Below are 18,469 nucleotides of genomic sequence, written 5' to 3' on the forward strand. Positions count from 1 at the left end.
TGGGCACATGTACATATCTGCCCACACACACACACACACACACACACACTGCACAAGGTCTTTGGCTGTTTGTGTGAGTGGGTCCCCAGCTGTTGAGTGTTGTGCAGATGTAGCGACCAGAAATGAGGGATTACAGCTAAATCTGGAGGCAGAGGGGAAGAGGAGGGTGGGGTGATTAGGGAACAATGTGGTGACTGGAGGTTAGGTACGACAGTCTGAAATGAAGAAAAGGGTTAAGAGGGGTCAGAGGAAATGCAAGCTGATGGTGGAGAGATTAGACAGAAATGATAAGAGGCCAGAGGGCGAGATGTACAGTAGTGAACATTTAAGAAAGAGGAAGAACGCAGGAAGGACAAAAGAGATGAGAATTTTAACAAGTGAAAGCTGGAGGGCGTAAAAAATAGAAATAGGAAAAAGAAACTATTCCATGGAGGGAATCTGTGAAGCTGGAGTACAGTCCATTTTTTTTTTTTCCATTCGATTACAAATTCATTGATTTCTTCAACTTTCTCCACAATCTACAGAGGCTGTGTTAATGCAGGCAAGAATACGCTGCAGTTAAAGCATCTTAAATCTCACATCCATTAATATACTCACACACCGGAGACTTTGGGATGTTTTTGCGAACATAGTTTCTGCTGTGGGACAGTGCAGCTTTCAGCAGATGATCAGATGTGTTTTCTATAATTCATAAGACGCTTTAAATGGGAAAATAGATAACGTTTTTTGTCTGACTTCACTGATATGTTTATGAATGTAAATACATTATGAAGACCTCAACTAAGGGCATACAATCTTTGTCCTTGTGCAGCCTGACATCTACCTCTATTTCTTTTACAGCCCAGGGTTACAGTCAACTCCTGCCCTCTTTAATATTCAACACATTTTCACACGCGCGAGCGACTGCATCGCGTACAAGAGGCTGCTGCTGCAGACGGCGAACGTTTGATATTCTGCGATAACTTTCCTCCACTTGTCAACACATTAGTCAACTGATCTGGAGAGGATTGGCAAGAGCCCAAATTAATGTGCGCAAAAGCAAAGCCCTCTAGGAAGCTTAACGCCGCTCTAATTAAGATGCACATTCACATTTTCCTGCCTCTCTTCACAACATGTCCAAGAAAGTCTGCCTCATAAAACCCGGAATCAGTGTGCTGTCATTGACAAATTGGACGTTTTCATTTAATTTAGGCCCATTATGACTATTCAATAAATGCAAGCTTGTGCCTATTTCACGGAAGCAGAGTTGTTCCTGCTTGCAGATTTCACATTTTTGACTTTAACGTGACCCTTGTTCCACCGAGGGCCAATTATAGGCTCAAAAGGGACTATTAACGAGATTGAATGCCGACCCCACAGATCCTTCTGTATCAGCTCATTAATGGTGAAATATAATAAAATGAAGACCGACTTATAACACGTCTTAGCGGCCTTGAAAGCTTGCTTATACGTCACCAGTGGACTGTCATGTCATCCTCCCTATCCTGCCAAGTATCTTAGTCGCAAGAGCCGGCATCATATTTCCCAGGGGACTAGATGATGCCATTTTGGATCCCAAAATGTCTCCTTACCTAATCTCAGCTCAGCTCAAAACCCCCCCCCACCTGGGTTTGTCTCCTTCCGCAGAGGAGGAGAGTTGACTCACAGTGACACTCCTCCTGAAGCTGGAGGAGTGCCGAGTCACATCCAGAATCCTGGGAAGATTGGAGGAGATCTCATCAGGGTCCTTTCAGACCAGCGGAGACGCATCTGAGATACCACCTGGGACCAGGTGAATGGATACATACCGCAGCTATGGAACTGAGATCTTCATCATTATTAAGGTTCACTCAGTGATATGACAGTAAGAGTACAGTGTGATCAATTAGCCTAGCTTAGCATTGCAAAAACACTGGAAACAGAGGGAAACAAGTTGCCCTCAGTCTGTCTCACGGTAAAATAATCTAGCACCTCCAAAGCTCATAAATTGATATGTTATATTGTGTTTCTTTGATCCGTACACAAAGTGAAGTGGGATTACGTGCCAGACAACAACCAACAAACCTGTCCTCAGGATGCACAGATTAAGTCATTAACAAACTTAGATTTCCATGTTAGAACAGAAATAGCTCTTTTACATGGAAAGTTTATTCTTGTCCCACTCTGTGATGACTCACCCCTGGACTAATATAATCCTGAAGGTTGAAAGAAATGGTCCGTACAGTAGGTCAGCTCATCCTTTCAACAGCTACATAAGAGACATGTTTAGCAAATGTTGCCTTTGATGGCCTTTCTTCACTGATTCATCAACACTGGAAGTCCCTGAGCAGCCTCACTGGCAGCCTTCAACGACGGCACACTAAACTTTTTTGAGTTTGAAGAGATATTATTCTTTTGGTCCCGCTGGACTTCAGCATTTGAACATGTTTTCAGACCAGCTTAGAATAAAGATAGCAAAATCTGTTCAGGGTACTACACAGGTGACCTTATACATAAACCAACTCATCATTGTTAGTCTAAATTCATATTTCACCCTATAGGTAAACATAATTAATGTAAATCTGTTGCATAATATTTTTCAAATGTCCTGTAGTCCATCTCACCGGCAGTTTCCCCAGCAGAGACACGGGCTGAAAGGAAGCTTTGGCGACACCTGTAGGTGGAAAGTAGATTAGGTGGTTACACTAAGTAGAACATCCTCATAAAAACCTGTTGTCTGGAAACAAGATACCTGGTTGAGATGTTTCCCATGTCGTCATATTGTTGTCTGGAATGTGTAGCTGGAAAACCAGTGCGTGTGTCTGACACAAGAGAGCCCATGAAACTGAACCTCACTTGTTATATACAAAAAAACCCATGGTTGCACATGCAGTATACAAAAGTACTGTCAAGAATCAGGAATCCATAAACGAACTGGGGAAAAAAAGGCTTCAGTGTGTCAGTGAGTGAATGCACTGAATGGCAGTAAGATTCGCAGAAAGAGGGTAAACATTTCCAGTGAAAGTAAATATCAATCATACAAGCTGAGCACCGAAGAAAGTAGACTGTGAAGTGAGTAAATAGCTGGCATTGACACACCTTCTCATGTGCACTCTGTTTAATGTGTTAAAGTGATCACTGTTACATGTTAAAGTGATCACTGAGCCTACAAGCGTTAAGCATTTCATACATTTGCTGCTGGTTGCTCAGGCTGGCCATGAATTGTAGAGTTGGTGTTTGATTCCCACCTCCCTTCTATTAATTTAGCAACCCCCTGATACGTGCGTTGGATGAGGAAAATGTGTTGCTTTGGACAAAACCTTCTGCCAAATGTATTTCTTGTGCTGCACGATTCCCAAAATAAAACCTTCATTATGTCAATGACATCATTTTTTGGGGCCCCGAGGCATCTTGAACGAAACACAAGTCATTTTATTATGATTCCCAACCTTTGAAAACAGGCGTTTCCAAAAAAAAACACTTGAAGGCAGCATCGGTCCACGTGATTGTCTCGCTGATGGCCTGAGCTGTAACAGGTTCTCTGAGGAGGAGGCATCCGTTTCATTGTTAGGGCCAGACGGTGCAGCTCGTCAGGGGAATTCTTCTCGACGGCACGGGGCCTGCCCGTGCTACAGATGGCTTATCTCACAGTAAATGATTCAGAAAACGATAACATGCCTCCAAACGGAGACGAGGTCGTGTCCTTTTGCAAATGGAACGTCTTTCGTAGTTAGAGTCTGGACAGAGCACCTTTTTTTTGGGGGGGGGGGGGGGGGATCTCCATTTCATGCTAAAAATGTGAGGCTCTGTGTCAGCTGCTCAGGGAAAGGTGGGCATTTTAAATTCACTTGCAACACTCCTGATTCTCACATTTAAATAGTAAGCGCATCAATTAATGCTTGATTCAGGCACAAGCAAAACATAAGCCCTTCCAGGCAGGAAATTAAGGGGTAAATATGACAGCGTTAATTCCCTTACATAACTATCCAGAGACAGCCTCACTGCCAAAAACCAAGGAGGCCGGTTTCCTGCAAAAAGGACGGTTTAAGTTGTCAACTCGGGGCCTGGAGCAGAAGCTAAAGCCCTTCCCCTGTTCTCCCGGTGTCCAAACACTGAAACACGTATGTGCAAGTCCAAACCTAGAAGTAGGCGAGGGACTGTAAGCCAAGTCCCTTAGTACTATTCAACAATTATCAATCTGTCAGCTAAACGCACAAACGTCAGGCCGGATCAGAGGCTGCTCCCGCACAGGAGAGTCAAGCAGCTGTGAAACATTTATTAACAGACGCGATCACTTCGCCGTAACCTGCTTGGTTAAGTATGGTTCACATTTTGTCAAGAAAATTGTCAATCACATAAAGAACATTAAATTAACGCAAATAGTTTGTTGGCACTAGCCCTACACACACACACACACACACACACACACTTGCATATAGTCTTTGACACAGGACTGGAGGGGACAAGTTGACAGCCGAGAGCAGAATGCGCTCTACTTCTTTCTCTCTAATGTGATTTTAGGCCCGATGTGTGTAACATCAAAGACACAAATCTTATCCGGCCCCCCTCTGTCCCTTTTGACGTGGACATTGGTGCATTTTGGGAGAGGTGTCTCTCCCCATTGTCAGCTCGTCTGTTCTGCGTACGCAGATTAGAAAGAAGCTGACAGGAGCGAAGGGAAAGGAGAGCGACGTGGAGAGACGGATTTGTGGAGACATGAATGGCTTGCAGGTGTTTTGTTTTTTTTTCCCAGAGAGAGATGGATAGAGTGGGAGATGTGGAGCCATGACTCCGCCCCCCCCCTCCCCCCCCCCATGCTGTCATTATGTTTTATGGCAGAAGAAGAACTGACGCGAGGTGCTGCACGGATGGGCCATGTGAGAAAGGGTGATCATTTTACACCAAGACTGTGTGCCGTCTGTTCACAGCCGACGTATCTACAAGCGGAGAAGCGGAGTGTGAGGGAAGGAGGGAGAGCATTGCTGCCAAGTGGTGCTCAAGAGAAACAAACAGCGGTGAGTGCAGCGGGAGTGAAGGTGAAGGTGAAGGAGTCACTGTTGAGATAAGGAAAGGGCAGAGGCGAAGGAGAAGGCTGCATGTTACCTCTCTGCAAAGAAACAGTTATAAAAGAATACACACATTAAATTTGCAAAAAGATTTTAATAGGCATTGTTTTAATCATTCTTGGATCAATTTACAGTTCTTTTTTTAAATTTTTTTTTATCATTCTCGTCAAAGGTAAACACATTTCTTGTGGTTGTCTTCAACACCAGTAAATGCTTTTCGCCCCGCTTCCCAAACCCCGGAACGTAAACCAACATTACAGAAGAGCACGTTCTCTCATACACACTTGCATATTCAGATCCTACAAACGACTCCTTAACGGGTACGGAATTTCTAAATGCAACATACTCGAGAAGCGCGGACAAACACATTCGACATACACATGCACAAAGATGTGCACACGGTTTTTTTTTTCTCTTTCCCACACATACACACATACACACACACACACACACACACATACACACACACAGGAAAGAAGGCAGATAAAGCCACACACACACACTCATACACGCTTGTGCACACGCACGCACGCACATTCAATAACCGGCATGTATTATAAATATACATTACAATGCAGACTCGTTTTCTCAAGTGAGGAATGCTGCCCTTCATCAACTCCGTCTGTGCATTCACAGCTGGTTTATGACGAGCGCTTCAGCAACATAATCTGCTCATCAGTGTCTGTTACATCGGAGTAGGGTTACTGAGTGTGCGTCCCTACTGATCAGTCACAACCAATAACCCCCTCTGTTTGTCAGGCTGAACTACATCTGCCTATCTATCTATACAAGCAAAATGCTGCAGTAAAAATCCCACTGTTTTAAAAAAAAGAATAAAAAAATGGCACAACAGCTTATTGAGCAAAGGCCTACAATTGCACATTAATAAATTAGATAGATAAATAATATACTTTAATGTTAAAATAAATACATTTGAAAAGTAAATCAATTCAAAAAGCACAACATTGTAATCTGATTAATGCCATCCTACGTTGTCCTGTATTACAATATAAAAAAAGTGAACTTCTCTTTATTTGCACATTCACACGTGTGGGTTTTTTTTTTTCTCCTTTTAAACAAAATGGCGGCAGCGTTACTTTGAGACTCAAAGCACAATTTCTCCTCAGGCACCTGCCGCACTCTGGCGGCTGTTTAGGGTCGTTTCCATGGTGACCGTGACTGCTGCAATGGCCATCAGCACTGATTGGCTGGGAACCTCTGAAGTGGAAGAGGAATTGATGGCGTTCTCTGGGATTAAATGGGAACTCGGTGCGGAGAGAGCTTCTTAAGAATCGTAAATTAGTGGTGTTCTGAATGACTGCTGATTGCTGCGAAGGGGAAAGGTTTGACATCCAGAAAATCTACGCAGAGTGCTGAAGGTAAAACGCATCGGAACAAAACACACATCTAGCACACCTAAGTGCCATCAAATTACTAGTCCGGGGTCTGTATTTTTCTCGGGTTGTTACAGTGTGAAGGCAGGAAGCAGACAAAGGACTAGTTCTAAGAGGGCACTCGCTGTCCACTAAGAAACGCGGGCTTTGCATCTGTATCTCACAAAAGCCAGGGGTATTTTTGATGTCGGCTGAAAATGGATTCTTGAAAAGGCCTGTGGATATCCTCACAAAGGCTTTCCCTTTTCTTGAGAAACACATCGGGCTCTTATAAGCAGCAGCTCCAACGCACCGGTGTGAAAACATTCTTCAATGTCCAGGATAATGGCAGCAGTTCTCATCGCTGACCGATTACATAAATATCCTGTACGGCCCAGGTGAGATCCGTACAGTTCCAGAGTCCAGCTTGCTCTTTACTACATCTAAATTGAGTTCTATCCATCGGCATACTCGATCCGTGGTAACAAAGGACTAAAAAAAATCCACTGCAAAGTCCACATTTCTTCAAAGCGTATAGTCAAAAGACAGTGCGGCTTAAATTCCTCAGGTGTTTTTTTTACATCCATGCTACAATATCCAACTCATTAGAAGTCCACTTTCTCACTCGCCTGTTGGCTGACAGGCATGACAGCGGCACGGAAGTCGCACCTGCATGAAATGACGATGACGATCCAACAACACATGGAGTGTCAAAATGCACTGGTGTAAATATAACAGCAAAAAGGCCTCTCCTATTTTAAAAGTCTAGTTAAGTGAAGTTCAAGTTTTTTTTTTATTTCCGTGTCCTTTTGATTGTGGTTCTGTTGCACCCCTATTCTACCTCCGTCTGTGTTTTCTGCCAACTCTCTCAACAAAAACTTGGTGGACACAAAGCCCGTCGGACAAGGCGGTCCCAGCTTTGCATGAAGTGTCACCTGCGGTGACAAGTCGCTAGGACAAAAGGACGGCAGACACGAGCAGCATCGCCACGGTGAGAAGAAGGCGGTCCCGTGAGGGGCTGCTGCCGCTGACGCTTTTCTCCAGTTTGGGAACTTCGGGGTTAAATTCATCTGGAGAAAAAAAGTCACAGAAAGAGAAAATGAGAAAGTGAGAAAAAGAGAGGAACGCGAGTGTGAAAGAGAGAGAGAGAGATGGTGTGCACCAGACAGAGGGAAACGAACCATTACTACATTATTAATTCATCAATCTAAAGGCAACGTGTGATGCATGCTAATTGTGCTTTAACATATGCAGAGAAAAAGACATGATGCAATTATCAAACCACCAATTATCATCAGCACTGCTACATATGGCCATTTCTCCTGCGGGATGAAACTTTAAAAACACTTTTATTTCTGATCTGGCTTTTTTTTTTGTCACATACTCTTCTTTTCACACTAATGATGTTTTTATCCGAGCGGGATTTCAATCAAACCAAATTACTATGGCCTCGCTATTGATTAGACACAACAGAACATTAGCCGGAGGGGAAAAATGCAGAAAGAGCTGGGAGAACACATTTTCTAATAATGTAAAAAGTGGATTAAACTGAGCCATTATGCTCCGTCTCGACATAATGTTTCCCATTATATCTAGAGGGTTATTACATGCCAAAATGAAGCCAAAGGAACCAAACAGAGCTCTGTTGCTTACACAACTATAGGAACAACCAGCGCTGGCTGCATTGAGATGTGTTTTTCAATAAAGTAATCCAACTAAGTGCAGAAGAAAGCTGCACTTTGACAAATTGTGCCCAAACACCGACAACAATCTTGTGTTTGTCTATCAAAACCCCATTACTTTCACTTTATTATGTTGTCATCATAATGTCCCGGTGTGTAAAAGTTGCAGCCGGCATGTTGTTTTCCAACCAATCAAAGTGGCTTTCAACAGGAAATATATCAAATTGAGGAGGCAAGGTGTCTTCAAAAAGCTGTTTCGCCGTGATGTGGAAGCCTTGCGCGGGGTTTGCTAAATATAATGAAGACAGTAATTGTCTACAAGTGAGAAACACGGGGTGTGATAAGAGATAACAGATAGAGACAACAGCTCGATGTTTGATGAATGTACGGAATTGTGTTGTGGCTGTCTCTGTCTGAGAGTCAACCATCCGACCGCTCTGCGTTTGTCCTGGTCGTGTGCGGCTCTTGCAAACACGAGGCGTCCGTCTGTGCCGATGACACACAACACTGACATTCACACCGCGGCGCACCGGGGTGAACTCAAATGGAACACAGTCGGCGAAGAGGGAAAGTATAAAGCAGCATTGCCTCAGGTGGAGCCACAGGTCACCTTACCACCCAGTCTGTCTCTCCAGAAAAAGATTTCACCAGAGATAATAAAATGTAAACTCAGTGACCAGAAGAGGAGACGCCCCGTCCCGGCAGAAGAGGTGAGCTCTCCTATTATTTTTACACAATGCAGCCACGACTCCCTTTCGACGGTTGCTTCGCGTTCGTTGTGAACCGATTCATTTCGTGTGATGGTGCAGACTTTATTTGTGGGCGCCAAGAGCTTCGACAATCAGAAAGCTGCACAGGATGCAGCTCTTCAAAAGCCCTCGCTATTCAAGGAGGCCGCCCTTGGAAGATGAATGTGGGGGACGTCAAGCGCCTCGGGCCATAACAAGTTATCCACAGTATGACAGCGAACATCACAGTACAATTGTGGGATACAGCAATCAATTTTCCGAGCGCGCAATCTTGTGCAGTCTCGTCTGTATGGGGTATAACAACAGGCGGGGCAGCTCTCCTGTCCACGGTGAACCGCCCAAGGCATTTACAGTGAGATAAGAAGCATCGGCTCTCAGGCAGTCGATGAGTGGGAGGCAGGCTGTCTGGTCTGATAAGTCCTCGTGCCAGCTACGCCGCGACGATGGTAGACTCGCAGCGACGCGTGAACTGCATGAGGCGACGGACCCATCGAGCACGGTTACAGCTCTAGGGGTCGGTGGGGGAGGTGTGAGAGTGTGGAGGCCATTCAACTGGCTAACACGTGCCTAAATGCCATCTTGCCTCACAGCTGCCTGGAGCTACTCCCAGAAAAACAGAACAAACAACTCTTTACTATGAAACTGTATTTGAATGTCTAGGAAAACACTAAACTTAATTGCACCTGCCAACCGCTACGGTGGCTTTCTTGCCAATTTAAAATACCATGATGGATACATCGCTCCTTACTGACACAAACACAACAAAATAACCCCCCACCCCATACTGAAAATGGCTAGGAGGCTGCACCTCCAACATGTTTTTGAACCAGTGATTTTGAGCGGCCTTTACAGCCGCTAACTTTGCACAAATGAGACCAAAAATAATCCGCTTCATTCTCAAAGAGCACCAATAAGCGCGCTAATAAGCAAATAGCGTCTCGGTGCTCCTGTGCTATTTGCGCGTATCTAAATGAGGTCATATGCACACATTTGGCTTTCCCTTTGAAAACAACAGTCCAATTAACAAAGATCAGCGCTAACACGCAGTTAAAGCGAAATTATTAGCCTCTTCAGAGAGTTGGTGGCAACAAAGTGAAGCACATTTATAAACTGTGTTCTATTAATAAGTAATTTACCTCGTGCAATTGTCCCTACTTATGGTTTTGAATTCCCTCACTTTGGAAAGCACATTGAAATTACGGCCTGAAAGGAGCTCTGTGAATACAAATCATTACAATTAGTATTATTTTGCAGTCTGAAGTTATGCATTTGAAAACAGCACTGACTAATTGACAAATGATTTCTCACAGTCACGCTCAAATTGTTTGCCTGAAGGTTTGAGGGACGCCTCGTCAGTCAGCTCGTTGTCTGAACATTTCCTTTGTCTTTGTGTCTTCTGCCAACTGTGTTCTTGGCACAAAGGCAGTTGCAATAAAATGCAGAAAAAGGGCAAATTGCACTCTGGCTTTGCACTTGCAAAACTTGGTTTGCTCTGTAATATTGTATGTACTGTATGGAATATGTACCCATTATTTACACATATTGTATGTAATAGATCTTAAGCGATTGCAAATGACGCGCAATTTACGGCGCTATCAGCGGCTGCAATCCATTCTTTGTGAATTGGCCGAAGTGTACAGACTGCACATGTTGGATGAAGCGTTTTGGTTTGCACAGTGCATCACAAGTATATCTTACCACTGATTTTGAGAAAATCTGCACATAACAAGCCACTCGGAACAGAGGAGTCTTGGGTGCCCGTGCCTATTCATGCATCTTAAAATGATCTATTTATTGTTGCATTTTCCGGTCCACTACCTTATTTATGTGGCAGGCTTTAACCCTCCTACTGCTGCAGACACTCTCTGTAGGAGGACAGTGTTTAAGGGCAAGTCACAGTTGGAAGAATGCACAACAGAGTGTACTAAGCTTTGCTGCAGGAAACTATAAGGTTATGATTAATTCAAGCAGCAAGGCTGATGCTGAACTCTTGTAGCACATTTGTGGCAACAAGCCGTTCGTTATGAGACGCTCTACCATCGCAAATCTCAGCTCTTCTGCGATATAGAACAGATGTGTGTTTGACAGGGTTTAGAGAACTAAAATCATAACAAAGGTAAATCAACTCAATTCACATTTAAAGGATGATTCTGCTTTATTACAACCTGGGTCTTGCTTCTGTAGTTTATGTTACATAGCGGGCTCACCAAAGTAATTGCTGAGATATGGAAACACTTTCTAATGGGACAACAAAGACAAGCGATCCGGCAGGTTGTAAACAAGCCAACAGCGTCTCATTTCACAAAAGTGATTCACAAGCACTGCTGGCACACAGATTGCCAATGGTGGCAGCGTCTCGTTTTCACAAATGATAAACTGTGATGATTACAGCAGACAGCTTGAGAAATATCTTTGGCCTCTACTTCCAAGTAAGTTTGGCTGATCCGAGGATTTGTTTAAATCATCTTACCGCTTGTGTTTCTTGCCCTGTCGGACTTCAGCAATGTCACCGTGTTTCCAGATCTCAGCAACTAACTGAAAGCTATTGAGAGGAACTTATTGTGTTGATTGCGTCGGTCCCTGTGGACAATAGCGGTAGTGTTTCCAAGCACCATTTTACTGCAGCAGGGGTACGACAGTCAGCCCCGCTCAGTCCTGTTCTGGTTCTCCCGGGCCTCCCTTCCCTCCAGAGGGCCCAGCTGGGTCTTTAGCAGTGTGGGTTGGCTCCCAGCAGGGACCGGAGGGGCAGCGAGGCAAAGCTCTGCTCCTGGTCGGAGGAGAAGAGACGCTGATGCCAGGCAGGTAAGCTATTCACCTCCCGCCGGAGCTCCGACTGCCGGGAAGCCGGGTCTGGGTCTGCCAGAGGCCCCGCTGGAGTCAGAGCTGAGGGAGTTTCTGGTGAACCTGCATGATTTCATTTGCGTTTGCGCGGCATCAGGCCCGGTGGCATCAATTACAAGCATTAAGAATAACGATATAGAAACAGCAAATCCTCTCTCTGGCGGTCTTGTTTACTTATGTAGGTCAAATAGAGGCATCAGTATTAAACCAGTTGCAAGTTCCCCACAGTAGCTTTAACAGCCATGCTATTACCCATTGGTACAATGGGCGTAACTACAAAAAACAAGACCTGAGGGATTATCCTCCAAACACCTTGTTAAATAAGGAACGTGTGACGTAGAAGCAAAGCTAATAATAAAGTAAAGAGGCTGACAGCAAGTCCAAACATATGTGGAGCGAGAGGGAGAGATGTGTTGATGCTAAGCCAGTCTGTGGGCTGGTCTGGTCCTGAGGGTGAGTCAGAGAGTGGGTGTCCAGCGGTCAGCAGGGCCATCAGGGCTACGAGTTCTCCCCGAGTGTGTGTGTGTGTGTGTGTGCATAAATCTGTGTGTCCTGATTTTTGTTATTCCTCCAAATGTATTCAGCAAAATGCATCATAATGCTCGAGGCTATGTTTTTTTATGATTCCATGCCAGTGTGTGTGTGTGTGTGTGTGTTTCTTCTATATTAAATTCTACGTAAGCTCGAGCCTGAGTTACTGCTGAGCAATTCGCCCACCACTGAGCTTTCTTTCTTCCTCTGCCCCTTCTCTCTGCACCCCCCGTTCTCTGCCCCCACTCTGGTTTTCTCTCTCTCTCGCTCTCTCTGGCTTATCTGTCCCTCTTTCTGTCAGGCTTTCTCCCGCCGCATTTCTCTCTCACTGCCTCCTTCTTGTCTTTCATCCCACTGACTTTCTCTGTCTCACCGTGTCTCTCCCTCACCCCCCCCCCTGTCCGTCTCTCTTTTCTGCCCTCTCTCTCTCTCTCTCTCTCTCTCTCTCTCTCTGAAGGTACTCGTTGCTGATGAGCTCGAGAGCTCTCTACGCTCCGTCTCTGCTGGTCTCAGTTTCTATCTCAGGCAGGTCACACTGTCTCAGCCCTCGTCACAGACTGCCCACAGCTCCCAGAAACAAGCACACTAAATGATTCCCGGCAAGAGGCTTTTGTGAGAAAGAAAAATAGAGGGTTTATGTAACCACTCAGCTGCACAATCGACTTGCTCGCTGACATGCTTTCTCTTTAGGACCTTTCGTTACTTACAAGACATCTACTGACCTTGTGGAGGTTTTGCTGTGTGTGTGTGTGTGTGTGTCATTGTAAGGAATAAAGCTTTTGTCTTTTGTTGGTATTTCTGGTTTAATTCAAACTTATCTTTGTGTATCTGCTATGCTGAGTATTGAGTAATAGTTCATGGGTCTGCTGTTGGGTTAAGTGTCGTCATTTGTTTACATATTTGTGATCTTACACAGAAAATAATGTGTTTACTCATCAACCAGTTATGGCCTGTGGATATTCTCTTGGTAAACATGAAACAAAAAACCAACAAATGGTTGGTGCCTTTCCACAAGGATTGGGACACAAATCAAGCTGTGCAGCCACAGCCAAATATTGACCAGCATCTGGCAATTTGGCTGCTGTTGCATTTTTTCAGCGACTCAGAGTCACTCACCGATGTTGTGTATTTTGATGTTTGGCCTGACTGTGTAGTCGGGAGAGGTCTGACTGGAGTCATCATCTGCCTGGGAAACTGAGAAACACACCACATATACACACGGAGACGGGAAAGACAGAAGAGGGAGGAATAGAAAGCAGAGGATGGAGAGAGGGAGGACAGACAGGGAGAGAAAACACGCCATTAAAATGACAAGACTGGGTGAAATGTGCATTTTTAGGCACCACTTAATTGTACACGGATATAGCAGAACATGGAGCAGTTGTGCCCTTGCCACGGAGAAAGCATGATGAAATCCTGGGCTGAGGATCCAGACATCTAAAGATTAAAAGCATTCTGAACCGGTGGACAGAAATCATTTTCACATTTGCCGTTCGTCTAGACACAGAATTACATTCAGACCGCATTGACAAATTAACCATGAATGAAAGATGTGTGGGTTTGTCGATGTGTACGCGTCTTTTTTATTTTCCAACTAAATATGTGTGTTTAAGTGAAGCTGTGATTCTGATGCACGGTGAGAAGGATGAAATAGCATTTACGGAGAATTTACATAGAAAGCTGGCGGCAATCAAGTCGCAGCTCTTTGCAGATGTAAAGCATATGTCATGAATATTCACACATCTCTTCCTTATCTTAAAGTCTGGTACGGGTTAAGGTGGGAGACACGCAGAGACAAATGAAAACTGTCTGGAGGCGGCTGAAATCAACAGCTTCCTGATAGCAAGCTGTTAAAATGACCTTGCTGAGTAAAGGTTGTGGATCGTAAACTAGACTAAATGCACCAATGCACACAATAATAATAATAATAATAATAATAAGATTTACGGCCGGCAAACTACCATGTGCAGACACACACACACACACACACACACACACACACACACACACACACACGACCGAACTCATACACCTCGAACACACACGGCGATGCACACACAAACACGCACAGAAGCAGACGGAGGCGTGGTGGACACATCAATAGATTAGCCGTGACACTGGGATGGGGAGGGGAGGGTGTTAAGGTGATGTGTACACAGGGGCTGACACTGGCCTGAGTGTGGGATGTATTAGAGCTGACAAGGTTAGAGGAGAGGGGGGAGGCTTTGGGCAGCAGGCTCCCTGATCAAAGGCCTGCAGGGGAGAGAGCAGGCTACCAGGGTAAAAATAACACACACACTATACAGGGCAGCAAGCATCAGAGAGTCAGAAAGAGAACAGAAGAGATATAGACAGTGGGGGAGAGGAAGGAGGAGGGGGGGTGGTCAAGAGAGCTAGAGGAGAGAGGGATGGGGAGTGAGAGAGAGAGAGAGCTGAATCTCGCAGCTGAATCAGTTTCCCTCCTTTACATCTTTTGTACGGCTTCATGAGAGCATGTCGTTCACAGGGAGCGATAGAGCATTATTGTAATAGCACTGAGACGGAGAATAACATTAAGCCGTCACTCTTGAAGCGCCGCTCCGAGGGAAAAGACGCCATCATCAAAACCGCGCGGCAGTAAAAGCCTCTCTCTGAGACCAGACTGTCAGATCTTACTTCTTCTGTCTCTCTGTCTGTCTCGGTGTGTTCGGGGCGATGCAAAGACATACGAGGGGAGGAGAAAGTGGAGATGAAGTGAGGAAATGGTTTGAAACGAGGTAAGAGGGAGCTGTTTCGTCTCACCGGTGGAGCAGCAGACGTAGACCCTCAGTCTCAGGCAGCTGTGGCCGTGGTGGTGGGTGGGCGTGGCTAAAACAGAGAGCAAACACACACACGTCAACCTTGTGCCCTCTGCAGGCCACACCGCCCTCGACAATCAGCTGTGCAAACTGCAGCTCTGCAGCTGAGCAGCCGCCTGTCCTCGGCCGAACTTCCAGAATCTATTAGCAACACCCACATGCCATCAATACATGTGGGTGACAGCAGCTGAGGAGACGATATTAAAATACTGGCTGCTCAGCACTCTCAGGCTTTTCTCCCCCATCCATCACAATGAACCAGTGTCTGCTGGCCTGACTCACAGATGTAGTAGTACTCCTGACCCACGTTGAACTCGTAGCCCAGCGAGAAGGCGCTGTAGCGCTGGAACTTCTCAGAGAACTTGATGGGGGCGTGGGGCGCGTGGGGCCGGTTGCACTCCCAGCGCTTGAAGCCCAGCTGGGGGTCGCAGGTGCGGTAGCCGCGGTAGCTGACCATGTAGAGGATGTACTGCTCGGCCACGGTGCGCTCCAACGTCCCCCGCTGGCTGGTGTTGTAGTGCGGGCAGTAGATGTCCAGGTAGTCATTGACGCTGACCTGCACCGTGTAGCCTTCCCTCCGTAGCCTGAATGAGAAAAAGAAGGAAGAAATGAGGATAAGTAACTAGGGCCGCAAATAATAAATTGTTTTTTATTATCTGGTAAAAAAAAAAAAAAATGTTTGGAGCCTTATCATCAGCCTGAGGCTGCCAGGCAAGCAGACACTGGAAAATCACTTAAATAGTCCCGCACATACCACCCCATAAAACTGCAACTTGTTGTGGACCCTCTGAGACCCGCGGGATTGCAGGCTGGCAGTTGGAGTGAAGATACTGTTATTATATGAAACTAGACGACCTGATGAATCCATTGATACCAAATATGTTATGCCATCTTGTCGAGAAGGGACTCAAAGCATAGGCAAAATGTAGGCGATTTTCGGAGGGGTCCCCTTGGACCCACGAGTCTCCTCTTTGCAGACTTTATGATAAAACCATGCAGTTGTTTGCATGCGGTATAAATGTGTTTTTTGAATGGGTATTTGAATATTTCTGCATACTGGGGTCCCTAAACAGTCTTGGAATTGCATAAATGGGGTTTGACTGGAAAGCTGAGACTCGTGTGGATCCAATGAGCCCATTTGTATTCATGTGTGATGACGTTAGTCACCATAGTAGCCGTTTCACACAGTGAGAGCATTCTTTTTAAACTTCATGTCACTGTATAAAGTGACCTGTTGTGACCTCTAGGATAGTGACAGCCTGATGAAACGTTACTACCACAAAATAGAGACCTTGGCCATTCAGAGGCTTTCCCAGGTATATGGACAATGTGGGGGTTTCTGAGCAGATTACAAAACAGAAGTGCTCACCGTGCAATCGCAGAAGAATCTCCAGAAGGTATTTTAGAGGTTTTTTTGATCATTTTGATCAACTTGAGAATATAAAATCCAAATCACACCAAATCAGTGTAACAAATGGTATTGTCCCCAAAACTTCCTACAACAACATTTACAATACAATAGCACATGGTCACCATATACTATCATCACAATGAACAACTTGACACACACTGCTGAGCTGAGATGAATAATGAATTCAGTTTCGGCCAATAAATCGCCCTAAATCCCACACACACGTCTTCAGTCCATAAAACATCATCAAATAGTGAAAACCACAAGTCTCCAAAGCCCACGATGATGTCACGCCAAAACCCCAAAGTTATTTCATTTACAAAAAGAGAAAAGCCGCAAATTCTCAACGTAAAAGCAAAACAAAGAGGCCAGAGAGGAGCAGACTTCTCCCTCAGCGCACATTAACGCCCTCTCCCCCCCTGCATATAACAACACACATTTCCACACTAAACGCCTTGTGGCGAGTGCTGAGAACGCTGCTGAGAATGATAATCTGCACTCCTGTCTCCGCCCCCAGCCACAAGCCGGGTCACTGAGGCGGAAGGAGATCCTGTCAGGGGCGATGTATGCTCTGGCCGCGGGGGAACCGGCCTGCACTCGGTACGTATGATGGCCCAAGCTCCCCTGGCAACCGTCGCTGATGGACGACTAGGCTAGTGAGGAAGGCCACTCTGAGGTTGAGTGTGTGTGTGTGTGTGTGTGTGTGTGTGAGATGTACACGACAGTACAGTAACCCTGAATCAAGGCTCCTCACTGAACAACTGGGATGATGATGTGATATGATTTCGCACTCGGCTGCCACGCTGCGATCTTCACTGTTTGTAATACTAAGTATATACTTATTATGTAAATTACACAATCTGTAATTAGACAAAGTAGAAGTCATTAGAAGGGCTCCTGCAGGTGAGCTGATGAGATGGGAATTGTCCTTGGCTGCAGTGATGTGTAACGTGTGTCAACAGCCGCTGTAATGACTCATTTGCACCACTAGGTGGAGGTATGGTGCCGTCTTGTGTTGGGAAAGCAAACCTCTGCACTTTCTTCCTCTCCTGGTTGTCTCCTTTCTTACACGTTTTCTGTTACACACAAACACAGAGGAGCACACACATACACACAACAATCCCTCCCTGTGTATATGTTGTTCCTACACACACACACACACACACACACAGTGGCTCACACTTTAATGCGCACACATGCACACCTTACTAGGTCAGGCCTCCAGAGAGATTTTTATTCAATTACAAAATGTGGATCAGAAATGTCACAGCACCTCCCTCTCTCTCCCTCTCTCTCTCTTTTTCATCTCGCCATCTTTCTCTCTGTGGTTTTACAACCGTTGCTTTTTTTTTCCTGGATCCTCTCCTCCACTCCCATCCTCCTTCTCATCCCATCACCCCTTCCCTTCGTTTACACAGGCAGATGAAGATCAGTTCTCTTAACCACTGCTCTTTTTGGGGCCATCAATCTTATCTGTGCTTTCTATCCCCGCTGCTTAGATGTCAGATGACAGACTTTTGTTTTGCAGTGTTGCGGGAAGAGACAACACAGCTATGCTTCAAAGGGACTATATTTAGAGAGGGGGGGTTGGTGGTGGAGGAGGAGGGGAGGAAGTTTGAGATTCGGGGGGGTTGGGCAGAGATAGATAAAGCGGTACAATGGGTGTGGGATAGAGAGAATGGTAAGCAGATAGACCGAAGATGAAAGTGGGAGAAAGAGGCTGTGTTGAATATGAAAAGGCGCCGTGAGGAGAATCCTGGATGCGGGTGGCGTGTAAAAAGTCAGAGTGTGATGCAGTCATTGAGAAATAGGTGAGAGGACGTCGGCGAGCGAGAGGAGCTGAATGCAAGGAAGCAAGAGCAGGAGGAAGACTGTGTCTGAGCACTCTATAGTATTTATGGATGAAGAGGACACTTTATTTGGCGCATTCATGTGGCTTGAGTGTCCTAGGTGGGGGTGAATCTAGGGCTGCCATGATCAGTTTCTTTATCAATAAATATATTTTTTTGATGAATCTATTT

At 45.4% G+C, this 18,469-nt stretch overlaps 1 protein-coding gene across 1 annotated transcript in view; it reads right to left on the bottom strand.

Moving 5' to 3' along the window:
- Positions 1-6,787: 6,787 nt before the first annotated feature.
- The window catches only part of efna3a (ephrin-A3a), a 55,813-nt gene continuing 44,131 nt past the window's right edge, over positions 6,788-18,469 (bottom strand). Inside the window, exons 2-5 of the mRNA XM_031866403.1 lie at positions 15,320-15,621; positions 14,982-15,047; positions 13,317-13,394; positions 6,788-7,467 (exon numbers count right to left, since the gene is read on the bottom strand). Of these exons, the coding sequence (XP_031722263.1) occupies positions 7,349-7,467; positions 13,317-13,394; positions 14,982-15,047; positions 15,320-15,621 (565 nt within the window). The 3' untranslated portion in view covers positions 6,788-7,348. The remainder of the gene's footprint in view (positions 7,468-13,316; positions 13,395-14,981; positions 15,048-15,319; positions 15,622-18,469) is intronic.

The sequence above is a fragment of the Anarrhichthys ocellatus genome, unplaced genomic scaffold (genome assembly GCF_004355925.1).
Source record: "Anarrhichthys ocellatus isolate YVR2014 unplaced genomic scaffold, GSC_Weel_1.0 scaffold35, whole genome shotgun sequence".
In the NCBI taxonomy this organism is placed as follows: Eukaryota; Metazoa; Chordata; class Actinopteri; order Perciformes; family Anarhichadidae; genus Anarrhichthys; species Anarrhichthys ocellatus.